General features: G+C 42.1%; 1 protein-coding gene across 5 annotated transcripts in view; it reads right to left on the minus strand.

The window, feature by feature from the left end:
• The window catches only part of LOC133134107 (seizure protein 6 homolog), a 238122-nt gene that overhangs the window by 111135 nt on the left and 105393 nt on the right, over positions 1–21594 (minus strand). For all 5 annotated transcript variants that reach the window (XM_061250533.1, XM_061250531.1, XM_061250534.1 and 2 more), the window contains exons 2-3: positions 2719–3522; positions 1263–1381 (exon numbers count right to left, since the gene is read on the minus strand). In XM_061250533.1, coding sequence (XP_061106517.1) covers positions 1263–1381; positions 2719–3522 — 923 coding nt within the window. The remainder of the gene's footprint in view (positions 1–1262; positions 1382–2718; positions 3523–21594) is intronic.

A 21594-nucleotide genomic window follows, 5' to 3' on the forward strand; every position in this document is an offset into this window, starting at 1 on the left:
CTTTTACACGATACAGCCGTGATACCTGCTCATTCAAGCCTACACTACTGCCGTCTGTCTAAATGGATCATTATGAACCTGTCCCAAACTAAATATCTTGCTCTGCTGTTTTGCTCTGCTTGATTGTATCGATTACAGTAGACAGGAGTAGAGTCGACAAAAACTCATGGGCAGACAAATTGCACATAATCTAATAAACCACAACAATCCCAGCCAGGTGGATTGCTGCATTTTTATTTCCTCATATCGCATTTTGCTCCAGTTGCTAGATGGATTTACCTCTTATTTGTCGGTAATCTTTTGTTTATACAGATACAATTCAGCAATATTTTACCATGATTCAGCAACAAATGTTTATACATACAGTACCCTGGATTCAACACAGCATTTTTATAGGCCTATGGGAATAAATAAGAGCTGATTGTGATTCATCACCAAACATGTGCTTTAATATTAAATAGGTCAATGTGATTAAAGGCTATAACATAGTATTAATGTGGCGTTGTAGTGGACTTCAGTTTGAGAGGTTCTTCAAATCTGACTGCAGCGGTACAGTACCTGAGGCATAAGCACATCAGGGGAATTCCTCCTGTTGCACTGCTTGGAAAGATGCAAATTAGTGGGTCACCCCAGATAATGATGACTATGAGTGGGACTGCGGTGTTTATTTAGTACCATAAATATTGTGCACATGGAGCTGTGAAATAAGCACACAGCACAGTATCTGTACACATGGAGCCATGAAGCAACCAAGCGAAGCAGCATTTCTGTTTCATGTGAAAAAATACAGTCCCTCGAGCACAGAGCAGTGATGCGCACAATCTTAGTTTTCACCTGCTTGTGACTCAAGTAGATTTTTTTGGGGGGGGAATGGGGGGGGGATACAAGAGTGGCTGATGTCTCCTCTCCTATGACTGGTAACTTTTAATACCAGCCTTGACCACATAGACTCTTTTTTGCACTTAACCCCTGCCATCACCATGCCCCATAGTCATAACAAGAATGACAGTTCCTGGCGGTAGCTGCTGTTTTTCCTTCTCAACAAGATACAGTACCTAGAAAACACAGCTTAATGTAGCCTGGCTTCATTTATTTTTACTTCTTCATTTCCTACAATAGCTAAACAAAACTTTTATCCAACAATATCTGTAGCTGGTCAGTCGACTAAAAATCATTCGGTCATCATGTAAATGAAATTGGATGGAAATTGGTAGGAAAATGTCCTACCCTTGATGGTGATCAGAACAGGGGGTTGTACATACCTGGACCTCTACTCCATATCCCAAGTACACAGTCACAGTGAAGGTGCAGTCCACGCTGGTGTCATACCAGGCTGTCTCAATGTACCCATTCGGACTGGTGTAGTTCATGTTGCACGGAACTGATAAAGACAGACAGAAAGTGCACTCGAGTCACATCCCTGCAGATAATAAGGTGCTCATTCCCCTCTTATCTAATTTCAGCACAGCCCTTGCCCCTTCCTTCACCCTAGACTCTCCCCCCCCCCCCCCCCACATCCCAGTAAAGACTTAAGCTTCCCAGTTTTTATTTGAGACAGAGCCCCTCTGTTCCTGCTGACTGGTCATAAGACAAGGCTGGCCCCAGATCAGTTCCGGTGGCTTTGAAGCCCTTTCAGTCGGCGGATCAGGTCATCCTCCCCTCCGGTTCAGGAGAGGAGCAGTTCCTGCGGAGGAGCGCTTCAGAAACGCCACCTTGTGCATCTGAGAGCGAAGAGGACACTGGCGAGTGGGATACTGGAATTCATGTCCACCATTCCAGTGGAGACATGGCACTCTATATCCCCCACAGCAGAGAGCACAGTTCCCCCCCAAAAAAACTCACCCTTAGCCTCAGGGAGGCCTCTGTGGGCAAACTGCCAATTAAGATGAGACATGGCAAGTGCCTGGATCATTCCTACCAAATTCTTATTTCATTTTTCCTTTTCTCACATAAGGAGACAGAACAGCACTAGCAGCTGTCTGGTACTCTAGGCTACATTTCAGGAGCACTTGATTGAGAGAGAGAGAAAGGGGAATACTGATGCAGCAATTACTTTAAGCCCCTCAGCTGTTTAGAAGTGAGGGGTACAAAGAGAGGTCACTCAAAGCTAAGTGCCGTCTGTAATGAACTCCATCTGAGTCGAAAGTATACACTGTCTAAAGACAATCTTTGCACCTTCAAGGAATATGTAAATACTGCATAAAAATACTGACATACATATTCTCCAGATGCACATTCAATAGGTGTAGACTCATCATTTCCATATGTAGACCTTAGTGCAGGGCTACTCAACTCCACGTCCTGTGGGCCGCAGTGTCTGCAGGCATGTGCTTCAACCGTGTGCTACCCCACCTGATTTCACTAATTAGCTTCACTAACTGTGGCCCGCTGGACGTGGTGTTGAGTAGCGTTGCCTTAGTGCATGTACTGCTCTGCAGGGCGGCCTGTAGCGTAGTGGTTAAGGTACATGACTGGGCCACGCAAGGTCGTGGTTTGATCCCCTGTGTAGCCACAATAAGATCCGCACAGCTGTTGGGCCCTTGAGCAAGGCCCTTAACCCTGCATTGTTCCAGGGGAGGATTGTCTCCTGCTTGGTGTAATCAACTGGACATACAGCCAAATGCCAGCAATGCAATGTAATTCAAGTGGGTGTGAATACAATGCCATATTTCTTCATGTTATCTGTTCAATATTTCTCCATAGCTGTACTGTACAGACCTGGCATCTGCATGGTGGTGATGATGGTGGTGGTGATGATTGTGGTTGTGGTTGTTTCCTCGTCTACGTCCCCTGAGGAAGAGGTGGAGGAGGCTGTGGTGGTCACCTCACTGGCATGGCCTGGGTTGTGTGCTGCGTCAGACGTACGCACTTCCTCTTTGTCCTGTCCCGTTGAAGTCGTCAGGGCTTGAGGCGCGAGGCTGGTTGCCATGGTGACTGTATCCTGAACAGGGGCCCCGTCCCTCACAGGCGTGGTAAGGGCCGACCCGTCTCTGTGGGGTGGGGGGTCGGAGGTCGGCATGACGGGCGTGGTCAAGGAGTCGGTGGTCACCACGACCTCCATCTCAGAGGCCCTCCCACGGTCCTCAGCTCCCGCGGCGTGCGCCATGGAAACCGGCGGCTCCACAGTGAAGGCGGCCAGGGTGGTCATGGGAAGGGTGGCCGCCACGGTAGCGGAGGTGGTGGCGACGTCGGAGTAGGCGGGAGCGTCCTCGTGGGGCACCACCCGGGTCGAGGCGTCTCCTGGGAAGTGAGAGGCAGGAGCGGGTGTCGTTGGGTAACCTGCCACGGCGCCATCTTCTGCGAAGAACCGCTGGTCTCCCTTGAAGTCCTTTGTGAGCAACGTCTCGTGGAGGAGGAAGCCCTCGAAGAGGGGGCGATGGTGGGGGAAGTTGGGCGGAGACGCGGTGGTGACTAGGTGGACTTCTCTCTCTGTGTCGTGGGTGGGCACATAGGGGCTGTGTCCTCCCTCTGACCCCAAGGCAAACTCTTCCTTTCCCACATTCTTCTGCTCAGGATAAAGACCTGCAAACAACCATGAAACACACATGAACATCAGCTGGAGCTGTTAGATAAAATAAATAAATACTGTAATGTCTGACTGCTGATCAGACCTTGGTCAATTACATAATTGTTTTGGATTCAAACACTTTTGTGTGCTTGATTGATTTTGCCTTGTTCAGTTGAGCCAACCAAGAGGACCAGAAGGCGATGTTTGCACTTTATGATTCCATTAAGGTTCCAATAAACCAGGCAAGCTCAGTAAACCATTCAAAAGTATTTGAATCCAAAACAATTACGTAATTGACCCAGGTCTGCTGCTGATCACAAGGGCAACAGGAAATACAGCTCTTAACAGGAATTTTTCACTCAAGAAGCCAACAAAGCAAAAGGCAAAAGTTCTCTGTGTTTTTCTTCCCATAGAAAAGCTCCGAAAACTTACAGATTAAAAGTGAACAGCTATTGTCGAGCAGAGCTCGGTGGAGATGATTGGAGGGTGGTGCATTATTGAAGCTATTTACATATGGTTCTGAGCCGCATTGTGATTAGAGACAGCTTCAACAGAGGGTTAAGCACCTAAGCAAGTGAACAAAGGGAAGCTGTAAAAGCACTAATACCACAGTAGATGGATTACTGTGGGTGGCCTCCTTTGAAAATGCTGTTTGGCGCGTCAAGCTGAAACGATAACCTCGCAATAATTGCTCATTTGAATGCGCTCTCCCCTCCCTTTCCCTATTCATAAAATGGAAGAATTTGCCCCGAGAATCTTTTAATTATCAAATATAATAAGAGCAGCGAGGAAAATAATTATCCCCACTTGCACCTGGGAAGAGATAAGATCAGCGGCTCCTCAGGAAGACCCTGTTTGCTGAGGGAACAGTCGGTTTCATCACAAAGCTTCATTTTGGCTCTATTATCCTTCCTTAGGCTCTTATAGAAATCTTCTTCAAACGATGGAGCTCATTGTATCAACATGGCGCTCCTCTTTTACCAGTGAGGGGAAAATGGCTTAACCCTGGCAGAAAAGCATGAAAGAATCAAGTGATGAGATCTCAAGACTTCCTAGAAGACACACACACACAGTCGCACCCTCTCTATAGTGCTGGGGTGTCTCCAGGGCAGCTCATGGGCTTTATATAGGAATGATAACTTTCACTCAGATTAAATCAAATTGCCGTTTAATGTGTCGCAAATGGCTCAAAAAAGCAGGCACAAAGGGAGGGCAGGTCATCAGACAAAGTGGTCTTCTGAAGCACAAAAACTGAGGCAGCAGCTCACTATTATTAAGGCCTAAAAACAACCCAGACCGCGCTATTCAGAAAGGAATAGCTACACTGAATAAAGCATTAGGGCTTATTGTAGCCTGTCAGCCAGGCACCACAGTCTGGGCGCATCTGTCTCCATCACTGTTTGAGAAATATCGTGAAAATAGTCAAACAACAAATAGGCAATTATTTCTGCAATGCACTTTGGGCAGCATTTCAGCACAACCGCTCATCATCAGAAACAAGGTTTGTAATCAGTGTGTGGGGCAGGCAAAAAATAAAAGCGCATCGCACCGTATAATATGAAACATTCTGCCAATATTTGATGTACGTTTGACAGAAAGTGGATTGTTTTTTTCCAGCTCTGCTGTGGGCAGATTGTCTGTGAAGGACGGAGTGACTTACAGACCCCTCTGTCCCTCCTCTGTGTCCCCCCTCCTCCCCTCTCCCCTCTCCCCCTTCCTCGCTCTGCATCAAACCATCCTGCAGAAATGAAAAGCTGGGGGGAAGGAAATCAAACAAAGCAATATAAAAGTCTGGTCGAGATAAACCACTTCAAAAAATATGGTAAAAGGCCTTATCTAAAAAACTGTGCATAACCCTAGAGAAATGTTCTGTGCTCTATGCCTCAATGGGGCTGCAAAAACAAACAGTGGTAGAAAACCGAGAGATACTGCAGAGGCAGGGGGTAAATAGCCGAGCTTATGGGGGAAAAGAGATTTTTAATTTCCGTCCATAACCGCAGCTGAAATATGAACACATACCCCCATATTCACTGTCTGCTCAAACAGCAGAGACTGCATTTCCTCTGTCCCATGGTGTGGTTTGCTGTTGAATACTTGAGGTTGCAGTTTGTCCTTGCGAAAACTTAATGATTGTATTTACTTTTCTATGGTACTTTATTTATCTGGCAAATGTGCTGACATTATAACATTTAAAAATGATTTTAAAATCAGCAAACCAACTTCAATAAATAGATAATGTCGTTTGTCCTTACGTTGCAATTATACAGTGATGTGCAACCTTGTTCCCTCGCAGGCCTAGTTTAGTGAGTAGCTCAACTTGTCAAACTGTGTCTGTAAAGAAAACACTTTCATTTAAATGCGAGTCACAACTGAAGGACAAATGTTGATTGAATCCAGGCCAAATTGTTTCCATTATTGTGTTATTGTCCCAGTGTATCTTTCTCCAACTCATTTAGCAGGCACAAGATTTATGTCTGTCAATACTGCCGTCTGATCTTGTTGTCTCGTGCAGGTCCCCCAGGACTGAATGGATGCTGTTATGCTGTTTTCTTAAAGCCAATCTCTTGCTCAGTTAAAGTTGTTGAACACATGTTTGAATTATTTGTTTCCTTATACATGTTTACATAGTGCAGGTTTGTCTCATTATAATTTGCTTTGTCTTTGAATCCTTCAAAGGCATACAGTAACTTCAGTTCCCAGGTGTCCGCAGTTAGACCACCAATTAGAAGCCTATTAATTCACCTAAGTCTTTAATTTGATCAGTTAAAATAAAATAAAATAAAAATGCTTCTCTTTAATGGAACCATTTGCACTATAGTACCATGTGTATACGGGACTTTTATTCTTCGTGGTATGCATAGCTACAGTACTGACCTAATGTGGCTGCAGAGGGTAAAAATTCCCTCAAAACATGAAAAGCATAAGTTCTGAAACTAGAATTGCAGTTGGAAGATGCACAGGTGTCTCCCAGGGGAGAGTGTGAGAACCACTGGTCTAGAGGGATTATTTGCTTGCACATTTAACCCTCTGGGGTCTGAGGGCAAAATGAGGAAAACTGGTGACTGTGCCATTCTCTGACATTCGTGTCATTTTAATCAACTTTATATTCAGTGATTCCAAATTCAGCTACAATATTATGGTAACAGTAATTAGGTCAGAATCATAAGTTTGTTGTAAATTGCTCTAGAATCACGCAAATTGTAAATAGTAGTTGTGCACGAATGATGTAAAAAAAATTTGGATCACTGAAATTTGTTCACCTAGGTCTTGGGTATCAAGAGATGACAAAATATTGTAGCAAATCCTATTAGAAATATAAAATAAATTACAAAAACCTAGTGTTGTCACTACTATTTTTCAGCACCAGTTGACAATGGGTGGGCTAATGGCCTTTCTTCAATGAATATTTATGTGGTATGTTATCCTGCCAGGTAAGTAGGCTTTTCACACCTGGCCTGACCCCTCCCTACCTCTAAGACAAAGCCTTTCCACAAAGCAGTAATTTATTGAAATCGCCACACAAACTACATACAATGAAGATACCATTCACAAACACCTCAAAGTTTTGTGTGCCATTTTTCAAAACAGTTCATGTCACAGTTCAAGGGGGCATCACACTCTTTGCACTTCCACAGAGTGTTCTGTTTTTTCCCCAATGTCCTTTAGAATCATAAATTCATAAATTCATAAATTCAGAACAGAGTGGTAACTTACAAACACGCATTACTGGCTATTCAGACGAACACAGAGAGAAGTTGCAGTGCAGCACACGTATTTACCAATATGATTGTGAGAAATACACTTGCTCTTGGAGTTGGTCTGTTTAGCTAAGTTATTTCTGCTTTTTCCTCGAATGAAGATACAGTATGTTAATATAAATTGTGCGAGGACACCCAGTTTTAGAATCCTGGCTATGCCACTACACATCACGTATGTATTATTCTGAGATGCAATGGTTAGAGTGTAGAGACATTTACAAACGCGCATATTGCTGAATATTGAAACAAAGCTGGAGAAGTTGCAGTAGACACAGAAGAAATGCACTTACTCATGACGTCCAGTCATCCGTGCCCTTTTCCGTAATGAAACATGTTTACCTCAAAAGAAGTAAATATATTCATATTTCGGTATATCATTGTATTGTGCTTTACAGTTGGCATTCGGGTGCATGGCATCACCCCACCGCTGCCAGAGAATAAATATCAACTCATTTCAATTTGAATGACAAGGGACGGAATTCGGGCATGGCGAAACTCACATATTAATGAGTAAAGATTAAGAAATCACAGTGGTCTTATTCATCTTCATTAATGTTTTAAAACTATTAATATTATGTGTCAATAGGTGCATTGCGAAGTCAAGATTCTAAGGTTTCTGTCAATATGTTTGTTGCATCTGTATGGTACAATCTCTCAAGTGAATCATCCAAATAGAAAGGAAAGTTGATCTAATCTTGTCGGTGTCGACCCCAGAGGGTTAAAAACACTGGAAATCTCCTAGTGAAGGAACAAAAACACAAAACTTACATTTTAACAATGAGTGTGGACACATTAATAGCTGGTATAGTATACTACAGGTATACCTCTAAAGGGATAGTTCACTTTCTGAAGATTTGATTTATTTATTTGCTTCGTTGTTTGTTTTGTGTGTATGTTTTCTGATTGGCGCAGACTATTTTTGTATGCAATGAAGGATAGTTTTGATATTTAGAGAAGTTACTTAAGTCTTGTCAGCTTTTGGGGCATTCATCATCTAAAACAAGAAAATACGCTTCAAGTAGTTCCAAAGCAGCTTGTACTTGGCTGGGTGTTGCAGCTCACAAAGAACAAATCCTGGAGTCGTTTCATTGTGTGGACTACTTTCAGAGAAGAGCAGTCTGTTTTTCTCCTTTAATTTCACTTCAGAGTGGGGGAGATACACGTGTTGGTCAAGAGGGATTTCAGTGCCCAGGGCTTAGAGAGAAGAAATCTTTGGAGCTGCAGACTTGTGTATGGAGCTGTCGCCAGAAGACCTGCTAATCGGTGCTTTTCCTTTATAAAGGCAAGACTCCAGAGAAAGACTCCAAACAAAACTCCAGGTTAGGCACGTTCCACAGAATACAAACTATTTGGGTCAGAAGTCAGAAGAAATCAGGCCAGGCCAAAAACAAGTGCATAATCCGTGACAGAATCTGAGGGCAAATTCTATCTCATCCATCTCAAAGTGAACTGATAGCTCTACGACATACATAGACCACAGCTCTCTCTCATGTCTCCATAAGCTCTTTTTAAATTTATAGGCACTGTGACCCTGCAGGTGTAACATAAGCCAGAAGGTTTGAAAGATTTCTGAAGCCTACGATTATAAATGCTTCTGAATGTGGTGGTATTAGTGAGCCAGTCACATACTCCAGGAGAAGACAATGGAAAAGGTACGGTGTGGTCGTAAAAGTTACAAAAGTTGGAGGGGAGGAGAGGATGGTACCCAGTAGCATTGCCACTCAGATGGGGTGAGATGGGGTAATTTCACCCCTCATAAACCATGAGAGAGTGTGTTCCACATCAAACAGTAGAATATTATCACATTGCAAAAAAGTGTGAATTTATCAAATCCGTTGCATGTCTCTTTTTTTACAAGGACTTTGAAACAAAGTATTAAAGGTTAGCTTATCAAAAAATTCACATGGTTTCATAATTATTAGATCATCTACCAGCTTTACCTGAGAATTGAATATAATTTGAGAGGGGGCGACTAGATCCCAGTCCTAGTCGCTTAGAAACAGTGGAGGCATCATATAATGTGAAGTAAATTTTTATAAAAGGGTTTCATAATCTGTCCTCTTTCCTGCCTGCAGGGGTTGTAGCAAAGAAGCTGCAAACCAATGTGGTCCTCATTATTCCAAGTTCACCCTCATTATACCATGGAAACTGTCAGGACATCAAGGCTCATGGTTTCCCCTCTGCTTTCTTTCCAACACAGTTCTTTGATTCTCTGTAATGTGGCTACCTTTTTCACTTTCATTTCCATTCAACTAGACTTCTTTTGTAAAGCTTTCAGATTATTTACTTTTTGTTTTCTCGGTATGATATATAATTCAGTCACTAAAGTGTGAGTGTTTGTCTGTGTGGGGGGCGGGGGGGCGGGATTATACTGTATACTATAAATGTACAGGACAATTTTCAAAAAACAGAAGACAAAACAATCCAACTTTTCCCATATTTTGTTATGTTACAGCCTTATTCCAAAATGGAATAAATTCTTTTTTTTTTTTAAATGTTTTGAACATTTATACAAAAAAAAAAACCCAAAGAAATCACATGTACATAAGTATTCATAGCCTTTGCTCAATACTTTGTTGATGCACCTTTGGCAGCAATTAAAGCCTCAAGTCTTTTTAAATATGATGCCACAAGCTTGGCACACCTATCTTTGGGCAGTTTCGCCCATTCCTCTTTGCAGCACCTCTCAAGCTCCATCAGGTTGGATGGGGAGCATCGGTGCACAGCCATTTTCAGATCTCTCCAGAGATGTTCAATCAGATTCAAGTCTGGGCTCTGGCTGGGCCACTCAAGGACATTCACAGAGTTGTCCTGAGGCCACTCCTTTGATATCTTGGTTGTGTGCTCAGGGTCATTGTCCTGCTGAAAGATGAACCGTCGCCCCAGTCTGAGGTCAAGAGCGCTCTGGAGCAGGTTTTCATCCAGGATGTTTCTGTACATTGCTGCATTCATCGTTCCCTCAATCCTGACTAGTCTCCCAGTTCCTGCCGCTGAAAAACATCCCCACAGCATGATGCTGCCACCACCATGCTTCACTGTAGGGATGGTATTGGCCAGGTGATGAGCGGTGCCTGGTTTCCTCCAAACATGACGCCTGGCATTCACGGCAAAGAGTTCAATCTTTGTCTCATCAGACCAGAGAATTTTGTTTCTCATAGTCTGAGAGTCCTTCAGGTGCCTTTAGGCAAACTCCAGGCGGGCTGCCATGTGCCTTTTACTAAGGAGTGGCTTCCGTCTGGCCACTCTACCATACAGGCCTGATTGGTGGATTGCTGCAGAGATGGTTGTCCTCCTGGAAGGTTCTCCTCTCTCCACAGAGGAATGCTGGAGCTCTGACAGAGTGACCATCAGGTTCTTGGTCACCTCCCTGACTAAGGCCCTTCTCCCCCGATTGCTCAGTTTAGACGGGCGGCCAGCTCTAGGAAGAGTCCTGGTGGTTCCGAACTTCTTCCATTTATGGATGATGGAGGCCACTGTGCTCATTGGGACCTTCAAAGCAGCAGAATGTTTTCTGTACCCTTCCCCAGATTTGTGCCTCGAGACAATCCTGTCTCGGAGGTCTACAGACAATTCCTTTGACTTCATGCTTGGTTTGTGCATGCACTGTCAACTGTGGGACCTTATATAGACAGGTGTGTGCCTTTCCAAATCATGTCCAATCAACTGAGTTTACCACAGGTGGACTCCAATTAAGCTGTTGAAACATCTCAAGGTTGATCAGTGGAAACAGGATGCACCTGAGCTCAATTTTGAGCTTCATGGCAAAGGCTGTGAATACTTATGTACATGTGATTTCTTAGTTTGCAAAAATTTCAAAAAAACTTCTTTCATGTTGTCATTATGGGGTGTGTAGAATTTTGAGGAAAAAAATGAATTTATTCAATTTTGGAATGAGGCTGTGACATAACAAAATGTGGGAAAAGTGAAGCATTGTGAATACTTTCCGGATGCACTGTACTTAGGCTGCACAAAGCACAGGCCTTTATTTGGGGCAGGCTTGTATTCGAGGCAGGCCTTTATTTCTTATTAGGCTTCTGTTGTAGAATTTTATTCTTAGAAATAAAGTAAAAGGCTACACTTAAAGTGGTTACACTTCCTGTAACCGTTCAGAAATCAATTGGTGTAGGCTAATCAGGCACACCGTTTGGTAAGTCATAGTGTCAGTCTTAACAGACTTAGTTTATTGCAAATATTCTCAAACACAATAAATCACATGCAGAATCCATAAAATAACAACTTGCCAGACACGCCTTCATGAACAATAACAAATTAGCATAGATAACAGCAACTTAAGGATCTTTTTTTCCTAAAGTGCGTTTTATTGTGAGCCATGCGTTTCGTTTAGAGCAGCATACCGGTAGGCTATCAAAAGATTTTCGCTTTGGTTTGGGATTTAATTTGTTTGATTCTATTGCTAAATGTTGGGACTGATGGGCACTGAAATCTGGGGGGTATTTGATGGTTCAGTTTTATGTAGTTGAAAGAGTGTCGGGATTTCCACCCATCTGTTTATTGCGAGCCAAGGCAGCCGCTTTCATTCATTGAACGTGCGCTGTGCTTTAAATACATGGAAACCATATTGCGTAGTCAAGTAGCCTAAATTGAGTTAATTTTTTATTTTGCCTGATTAACTTTTTATTAAATTCATAGGCTGGAATGCCTCGAAGCAACAATTGTGTTTATATGTATACTGCTTTAGCCTTTGGCAAGCTACTCAGAAGGGGGCGGCAAGCAACTGGTAGCTTGTGAGCAAAGTGTTGGAGACCCATGGTGTAGGACAACAACTTTTCATTGGCAACAGTATTAAACCAACCAACAATATAAAATATTAAGAAGAGCTCTTTTATTTCATTGAGTTAAATCGAAACAATGTCTTCTAGTGCTCATGGACTGATAGCGCTACTGGTAGGCAATATTACCCCGGCTTGTATTTGGGGGGCGGCCTTTATTTGTCCAAATCGACCACGTCCCCGGCTATTATCCGAGGCCCGGCTTCAAATAGAATCCCGGACACAATTTGAGGATTTACTGTACTCAGTAATTAGTGTTGAGTATACTCTAAGAAATTATTTGGGGGTGCTAGTATCCAACGCATAAAATATACGCGTCATCCAGAAATGATTGCATGCATGGCAGCAGTGCAGTGCATACAATCATGCAGAGATGGGTCAGGAGCTTCAGTTGATGTTCACATCAGCCGTCAGAATGGGGAAAAAATTTAAGTGACTTAGACCGTGGAATGATTGTTGGTGCCAGTGGTTTCAGTGTCTTAGAAACTGCTGATCTCCTGGGATTTTTATGCACAACAGTCTCTAGTTTGCAAAGAAAGGTGCAAAAAACAAAAAACATCCAGTGAGCAGCAGTTCTGCGGTTTCTGTAGTTCAAGTAATAAGTCTAAAAATTAAGTCTAAGAAATACCTAATAAAGTGCTAATTGAGTGTATGTATTAGTGTATAGAGTGAATGCTTCCAGGAATCACATAACACAACCTCATCCTATGTTCAGACATTTTTTTATTTAGCTCAAAGTGGTAGACTGTGAATTAAGACTGACTTCTGGAACATTGTTCCCCAAGGACCATTCTGTTGACTATTCAATACAAAATGGATAGCAGCTTTATCCAGAGAAAAGAGGAATTTAGGACAAATTCCACCAAATACTCCAAATCTTCCTTCTGGTTAATTTTAAGTGGAAGTGAACAGAGTATATGCATTTATTAGAATTCACACACCTCCTTACTTCGATTTCAAACAACAGAAATACTATAAAATATTGATCCCAGATGTTTACACAGAACTGGCCAAGAATGGAGAGAACCTTGTTCAGACTCCAAAGTACACTATTGTTTTTTCTCTCCTAGGCTCTTGTGACTACCAGGCCACATTCAGTGTGGAAGAGCAATCTCCCACCCCTGGGCAGAAGCTGACCAATATCATGTTCAAAACTCATTATTATACATGCAGTATATCATAGAGGACCAAAAATTGCAGTCCATATTTCAGTGTAGGCAGTCAGTAAGCATTACGTTGGACAATATAAAACTATACAAGCGGAAACTTCAAATTAGTTGGAAAAAGTATATTGTGTCGTGTGTTAATTTTAACAGTTTGCAGTGTATTTGTTGTTTTTTGTCAACCTCTATTACCAATTGCAGACTGAGCATTTCAGCCGCAGAAGATTACATTGCTCATTCTCAGAAATGACTGAGTATATGAGTAGGAGAGGGCAGTAGCTGTGCTTTAATCTCTCACAAACAGTCTGGTATGGCCCTGGATTCCCATAGTCAAGAAGATCATGAGGGTCCCACAAACACATCTGTTGTGAAGCTCGGTAGCATAGAATACATTTGCCCCTAGAATGACTAATATTATAGAATGTCTTGGCTCATCTCAACGTTGAAAAACAAGGTTTATATTATCATTTTTCAACTGGCACATTCCCTTTCCCTTACAAATTTCATGCCACCATGTATTCGACCCCAAGCCAGATCTTTTAAGTTAATGCAAAAACAAGCAAGAGACGGCGAATAAGAGCTATATCTCTTTCCTTTCAGCTAAGGTCTACATGCTGCTTTACTACCAGCACACAGTGATGTTCTGTCTGCGGGTTCACCTCAAACATGTAGGTTAATGAGGACTCTTGCTCGTCCTCACCAGGGTACCGTGTTTTACCCCCGGTTTGGGTCTGAGACTCAGCATTTTCTAGCTGCCTTTGCAGTCCTCGTTCGCCGCAGCTGTCTGCCTGTTAACGGCGACCACGTGGACGCAATCAAACAGCCGGCGAGACCTCGTACGGCGGGCCACGCTCCCCGAAGCGCGCGGCTGTGGCACGTCGTCTCGTCAAGCAGCCGCTGGCTATCCGCGGACTGGTGCGGTGCGCTTCAAGGGCGGAGGTGGGGGAGGAACCCTAAAGCGATGGCTCTGCGCTCCCGTCTCCACAGGCCCCCGTTAGCACAGCACTGTGCCGTCTCCCACCTCGAGACCCAGCACAGCTCTAACAGCGACATTTCCCCCCCCCCCAGACATTCACCTGGCTTTTCCCCCTGGTAAAATAAAGGATTAATAAATGCCTTTAGGGATTTTGCTAGCCTTTGCTTTGCAACTTTTTTTGGCTGATGTTTCTCATTATTGGTGTTTTTCCTTCTTAGCAAATATGCAAAAAGCCCATGAGGCTTAATGGCTTTTGGCTCTATTTTGGGTTCATTATACGCACTACAGCTCACACCACCACCATCCTGAGCATTCTTACAACATGAGGAAGAGGGATTGTGAGCAATTTTCATGGCTCCTGGAAAATATCTAAAGCCAATTATTACTTTAAAATGGTAAGCAAGCATTTGATGAAAGTGCAGCCATGAATACAAAAACATCCACAGATACAGTCAGCTCCAGAATTATTGGCACCTGTGATAATATATGAAAAAAAAGGCTGCATATAATATATAAACAACAGAAAATAAGCATTTCTGTTCAAATATATGGGAAAACAAAATACTATTTTATTTCAATACATTTAATCTCTCATGTTTCAATGTTTTTTATTATTTGTATTTTCTGAAAACCATAGGTGTCTATATTGCCACCCCTCACAATTATTGTAAATAAAATCAAAGTGAAATTGGTTTAGAGTTTAGAATGAAAACATCCATCAGCATGGTAATAAACAGATGGTAATTCACCATCACAAGTCTGGTAATCGGTACAAAAAATAAATATGTGGTGATACAAACCACTTAGCACTGTACGTAAATGTAAACCAATGTAAAACATATGGAATGGCCAGGAATTGCCAGGAAGAGGACCAGTGCATATTGTCTCCACAGACAGGGAGGAAGATGGTGAGGGAGGCCATAAAGAACCAAAGGATCACGGTTTAAGAATCGCAGAGATTGGTTGCATCTTGTCTCAAGTCTCAAAAAGAGCCATAAAACACAACCTCAATGCCAACAAACTCTTTGGAAGGGCGGCACAAATACAACCCTTCCTGAGCACCATAAGCAAAACAAGCTTCTGGAGTTTGCCAAACGTCATTGGAATTATGGCTGGAAGAGAGTGCTACAGTCAGATAAGAAATTAAAATTGAATTGTGGCCGACATTGGCTCACCTAAGAGCATTCATTTGGCAGTTGGAAGATTGCTGGTGATACAGCACTTTGGATAAAGGCACTATATAAATGCAGACCATTTACCATTTACCAACTTTTTGGCGATGCACACCCTCACTATGTTCGGAAGCAAAATAGAAATGCATGCAAGGAGAAGAGCCTCATACCTACTTTCAAATATGGAGGCAGGGGATGTTTTGCTGCCAGTGGTCCAGGGGCACTATTTAAGATCAATGGTGTAATTCACTAAAGAAAGTATCAGTAAGTAATAATTATATAAATAAATAAATAAATATTTTTTATCATTGTATTATTTATCAAGGATGACAATAAATGAGCCTGAGTGCTCAGAATAACAGCACAAAACAGTAACAGTGCAAATAAGAGTACTAAATGCATAACTATAACGGGGTCATGCATTAAAGAAATTCAGCATCCCGAAGACCTTAACTGACCGCACAATCAGCCACATGCTGACTGAATTCAAAGAGGAGGAGTGATGCAATACCGCATCTATTCAGCCCTCCGTTGCTTAACCCCTGAGCAGGCAATAGACCGCAGATGCAATTTGAAACTGAAGCATTCTTATAGTGAAGCAATGATTAACGTAAAAGATGTTCTGATAAAAAGAAGTTAAAAAGCTCTTAATACGCAGCGGGAGATTGAATGGTTTTTTTCTTGACTTCAAATATTCTTTTCAAGTGAAATCAGAAATAAGTTTAATCACATAGTTTGCCCACGCAATGCTCACAAGCAGTATCTACAAGCTTGCATGCCAGAGAATCTGAAGTTCGGGGAAAATAAAACCAAAAGCATTCCCAGTATTGATTTTATTTTTTGATAAATCAAATAAGACTTTGCAAGCGCTGCATGTTAAACAGAGACAGACACTTTCTTTGGGTGTTTTGCAGTGGCTCACTGAACACAGAGAGCTTGGGCTGTGGTTCTCAGGATTGAAAAGAGCGCTCAACAGAGATGTTCTCAAGTTGTGTATTTTCATCTGGGTTGCTTATTTTTTACCTCTGCCTGTTCAAATGGAGACGTCAACTTGGGCTTTGAGACATTGGCAGATTTTCACACTCTGAAGTCCTCTATAAAGCCTTTTGTTTTGTTATTTTCAGATCAAAAACCTCCCATACCTGGGGGATCCAATCATGCTCTTTCCGCTCAAAACAACAGATACACTCTGGCTCCTTCTCAAGAAGGGTAGGATGTAATTATGGGCGCTGACACTGGGCAGGAACAGCAAGCCATAATAATCTTTCCAATGCTGAATTTTGCCTCTGGTTAAAAACAGACATCTTGCACTTTGACCTAGCATTGACATACCAACTTGACGAACCAAAACCCAGGTTTTGTGTTTGTATTCTCTCTGGGATACATTTGGCATAGCTGTATATCTTGCTTCTCCTTCATGAAGCATGAAGCTCAGTAAAGCAATAATATAGTAAAAAATAAAATATAGTAAAAGCCCTGTGATAATGCCCCGCCATAACGCAATTTTGGAAATAATGCAATCGTAGTGGTCATCATTGACTCCATTCCTTCCCCCCGATTCCACATCTTGTTTACTTTCACTGAAAATATATTTTCATTAGACAGTGCACGTGTCATGCAGTATCGCCCCGCTGCTTTAGTAGGCTATGATAATTGGTACTATTTCGGTTCTGTAGGTAGGCTGCTAGTAAACCAAAGCAAGGTCGTTGCTATGCTTTATGTGTGGTTATATTTGTCACATGCATGTTTTGCTTGAAGTCATCGGCCTGTTTCCTACGCGTTTCGTCTGTTCGTATGTGAGTATGTTCTTTATAAAGTGAAATATCAGTCATACGCTTCCCACTGTGTCAGTGATAACCGGTGTGACCCTCCTCCGAATGCGGCTTCAGACACTGCTGTCACTCTCAAAGCCTGCAGCCCATCCTACATTCACGGTTTATAAATTGCCGCTGTGTCTAAATCGCAGGGGATGTTTAAAATATATATTGTCCACACCATAAGAGAGCATGTCATATTGTGCAAAGATGCATGCAATGCCTGTGTCAGCAAAGCTGAGTTTTATGTTTTAGTAGGCCTCCACCCAGCTCAGCAGACTGCTTCACACATTTGTCAATCATCTCCAAAGCTCCCGGTGAATTATTGAGCATGCTGGTGTCAGCTAGGCACTGCTTACTTCTGGACTGACTGAACTTTAGAGTCTGGATTTAGTTTTGCTCGTGAATCAGACCTGTTTTGGGGATTTCACTGTGACAAACTGCCCAGTACCAGGACAATTTATACCACGCAGAGCTCAGCTAATCTTGCTGGTGCTCCCCTCTGGCCGAAGAATAAATTCAAATAAATGATGCTTTGGTCTTTTCTTTGGTCTATGACATGTTTAAACTCTAATTCTAAACTTGGTTGGCATTCTATATAAGAATCATCGATAAGCCCAATAAGAGTTCTAGACTTTATCTGAACAAAGGGTATCTTGTCTCATTCATATACATTTTTATAAATTGAGTCCATTTGGCTTAAAAATGTTTCTCTCCTGATCCAGCAAGAATGTTCCTATATCTAAATATCTGAATAATACACTAAGTTACCAGTCTACCCAAGATCTAAAAGTTACAGACTCGCCCTTCTTCTTCTCTCTCCTGCTTCTCCATTCTTCAAGGTCCAAGTTACTTGGAAGAGTTCATTATAGTTCAATGTTCTTGTCCAATCTAGACACATCACTCTAGACTGCAATCAGGGGCTGTCTTTATGATTAACACTGATGAAGCGACCCTCTATGGTGTAACTTTTATTTTGACAGATACTGTACCTCCAGATTTGCAATGTGAATCTTGATTGGGAGGAGTGATTGAGGTGGACAGTTCGTCTCAGCTTTAGTGTTCCCCTTGTGTATGTGGGGAGGGAGAGTGGGAGGAATGTTTGGCATCACCTTTGCTTGCATCTGTTATCTACAAATGAAAATGGATTTTAAAAATGTTAAAAAAATTCCACCAATGCAATTGTCTTCCCGAGAACAAACAACCTTCCACTTTCTCCCCAAGCCCTCTGCCACTGCTTCAAATTAATTATACAGAGCATCTAAAAAAAACTAATAGTAAGATGTGCACCCAAGTGCGTGGTGGCATCCCAGGAAAGAATGATTAGAAGCAGAAAATAATATTTATCCTCAACTTTATTTCATTTGATCTGTATCTAGTCAAATATAAGACTGCGTAATTTAATTTATGCAGACTCTGCTGGTCAAGCACCTCTGTCCAATCAATAGTATGATGACTCAAACAGTGGCCGGGGAAAGTTCTCCAGAACGTTAGCGGCATACAGGGGTGGACACGCTTGAGCAAGCACACACGCTCTCACAAATCAGAACCAGGAATCGGTATAACTGGACCCACTTGTGTCTTCAAGCCCTGATATTCAACACTAACTCTGCCGATACGACGCAAATACATTATAATATTATCTGATTCAGTGAGTCACCTGTGCCAGATTAGATCAGTGGTTCTCACTCCTGTTCCAGGAGAGCCGCAGGGTGCGCTGGTTTTTGTTTTCGCCTTAATACCAGCAACCGATTCGGACCCAGGAAACCAGGTGAGGTGAGTTAACTGTGTAATGAACTGCCTTTATTGATCAATTAGTGCTGAGTAACAATAAAAACCAGCACACCGTGCAGCTCTCCAGGACCAGGAGTGAGGACCACTGCTTCAGATGATCTCCGACCCCAGAAGGAAGTCCATGTGAAAGCACTTAAACCAAGCCATCATGCTCCAAATTCTTTTAGGTTTCGAGAAGGATGGCAAAGTAGCTGCCACAGAAATCATGTTACAGTTCAAAGATGCTAATATTTCTCGGTGCCGATACCAAATCTTAAAGGCTACGATTTGACATCCAGACTGTACACTGTGGTTGACGGGTGGCATTAACAAGGGGCTGAGAACTGTCAGTGTGTTTCGTACAAGCTGAGATGAAAGCTGGCTGTCTGACGTGGACGGAGATGAGCAAGATCTCCCAGAGAGAGGCTCCAGCTGAAGTTAAAAGCATGGCATGATTCGGCAACGCATACTAAGAGCAAGAAGCACAGTAAGCCCAAGGGAGATTCTGTCTGGAGTTGGGACATCTGAACCTGGTCTTCCATCTTGGGACCGAGGAGCCTGATTTCTACATTCAGATGGATCTGGATTATTCTCTTTGCTGCCAGTTTCGAAGGCTGAGCTTGAAGGATCACTTTATATTTCCTCATATACTGTGTCAAAGGTGAACATTATACATCAGAGCTATTTTTGTTGACTGTCAAAGAAAACAGATGCAATCTGTCAAGCTTTGAGTCTAGGTGACTTCACAACAGGTACACGGTAATAATGAACATAAAATGTTCCTGAATTATTCCTTTGTCCTTGATTCTCATTTTTCCGTCGTCTCTCTTTCTCCATCTGTCATAAGATGTTTTTATAATGGGAAGGTGCAAAAGCACGGCTATTTTTGCATGCATAAATAGAGAGGTAGTTGTTTATCTAAAACACCTCTGACATGATGATAGTGAGAGTGCGCCAGAGAGGTAGTGGACAAAGTACGAGTAAATTTACTTTTCTCCAGTCTTAAATTTTAATAAGCCAGGGCTGCAAATAGCAACCTAATTTAAATTAAGTACCTTTTCTACTGCTTTTAATTACTGATGCATTACTGACACTCATTTAAAAATGTTGCTACAAATTCAGATCACAACTTGCAAAGCCATTTGGGCAACAAGGGTTGTGAAGGCGCTTGTTTTCCCCTGTGGAACACACTCTGTGTATCTTATGCAGTTGAGCCAGAGGCCGAATATTTACATTGAAATATTTCCCATGACACTTTTCGCAAAGAGTAGGGGGGTTTTGGTCTGTTTGTCTGTCTGTCTATCTATCATATTGTCTGGATCAATCCTGACATCAGGCCCACAGTAGCAGGGGACACCAAGTCCTCAACTAGTGGATCTTGCCAACAAACCTCCTTGAATCCGACATAGTGCAAACAGTGATTCACCCCACTATTCTCTTGTAATGATTTTCTCTGTAGTGGTTGAGGAGCAGCCCTTCAGAAATGAAAGGTGTATTTTGACCAAGGTGCTGATGACTGTGCGCTTGGGCCTCAGGTCCGTTCATACAGTATGCTACATCAGAACAGATTATAAAATAATGCTGTTGTGAGATCAGACGTGCGTTCTAGATGACAAACATTAGCTAGCATTAGCCAACATAATCCAATTTTTTTTCTGTCCACTATGAATATTAGCTTATGTTTAAAATTGCTGCTGTTGGGGAAAACGCAGAGAGAGAGAGTTGAAAATTATTTGGCTGTTAACCAATGTAATACTTGCTCTTACCTTAAATAAATCACAGGTAAGGTAACAAATCAGTTAACTGGCATTGTTAGACCCAAGTCGTATCCAAAAAGGTGTTGGTGGCAAACCAAATGGAATGTTCATTTAGAATCGTTCAGCAGTAACTGTTCAGCTGCAAACATAGTTCGCCAAGAACGTTTGCTGTCGCGAACACATGTCAGGGTTTTAAAAGGTACATATTCTATGCTACTTAAAGTAATTCCCTTGGGTGACAGGTGTATAAAAAAAAGGGGACAACAAAAACGGTGTATGTGCGTGTGTGCACGTGTTTAATATTGTAAGATAATACAGGATACATTCAATAAAATCTATGTGTTTGTAAATTCACTATTTTCTGTCAGTGTTCTGTTTCTGTGCTGCTTTCTAGCTGTTAAAAAGGTAATCAGTGATGTATTTTTTCAGCATGGTCAAGATGAAAAGCTGTTGAAGAAAGTTTGTATTGTTTTAGGAAGAACATCTTACTTTGTTGAGAATTAAACCGCTATGTATGTAACAAAATCTTTTTCAGAGTGACGCAAGGCTGACATGTTGCATTATATTTTACAAGCAGTTTCAACACCATTCATTAATCTTCCTTGGTGACAGAAGTAATTCAAAGTCTTTTGATATGCAGAGATGGAGGGGGAACATGTTCTTGTAGCCTTATTCTGTCACAACAAGAACAATCTGTTTTTCTTCAATGCAAGCCAAACACATTTGACATATCTATTCATTTGGAAACAATGAAAGGAGCAATTTGAGCTAGAATGATATTGTTATAGTTAGGTTGGGTATGTACTGTATAGCACTAGTTAAAAGGGTAGGTACCAGCAAAACTCAATAGAGCTTGAATATTATGGCCTAAGTAAATGGGAAA

Source organism: Conger conger, chromosome 7 (assembly GCF_963514075.1).
Source record: "Conger conger chromosome 7, fConCon1.1, whole genome shotgun sequence".
Classification (NCBI taxonomy): Eukaryota; Metazoa; Chordata; class Actinopteri; order Anguilliformes; family Congridae; genus Conger; species Conger conger.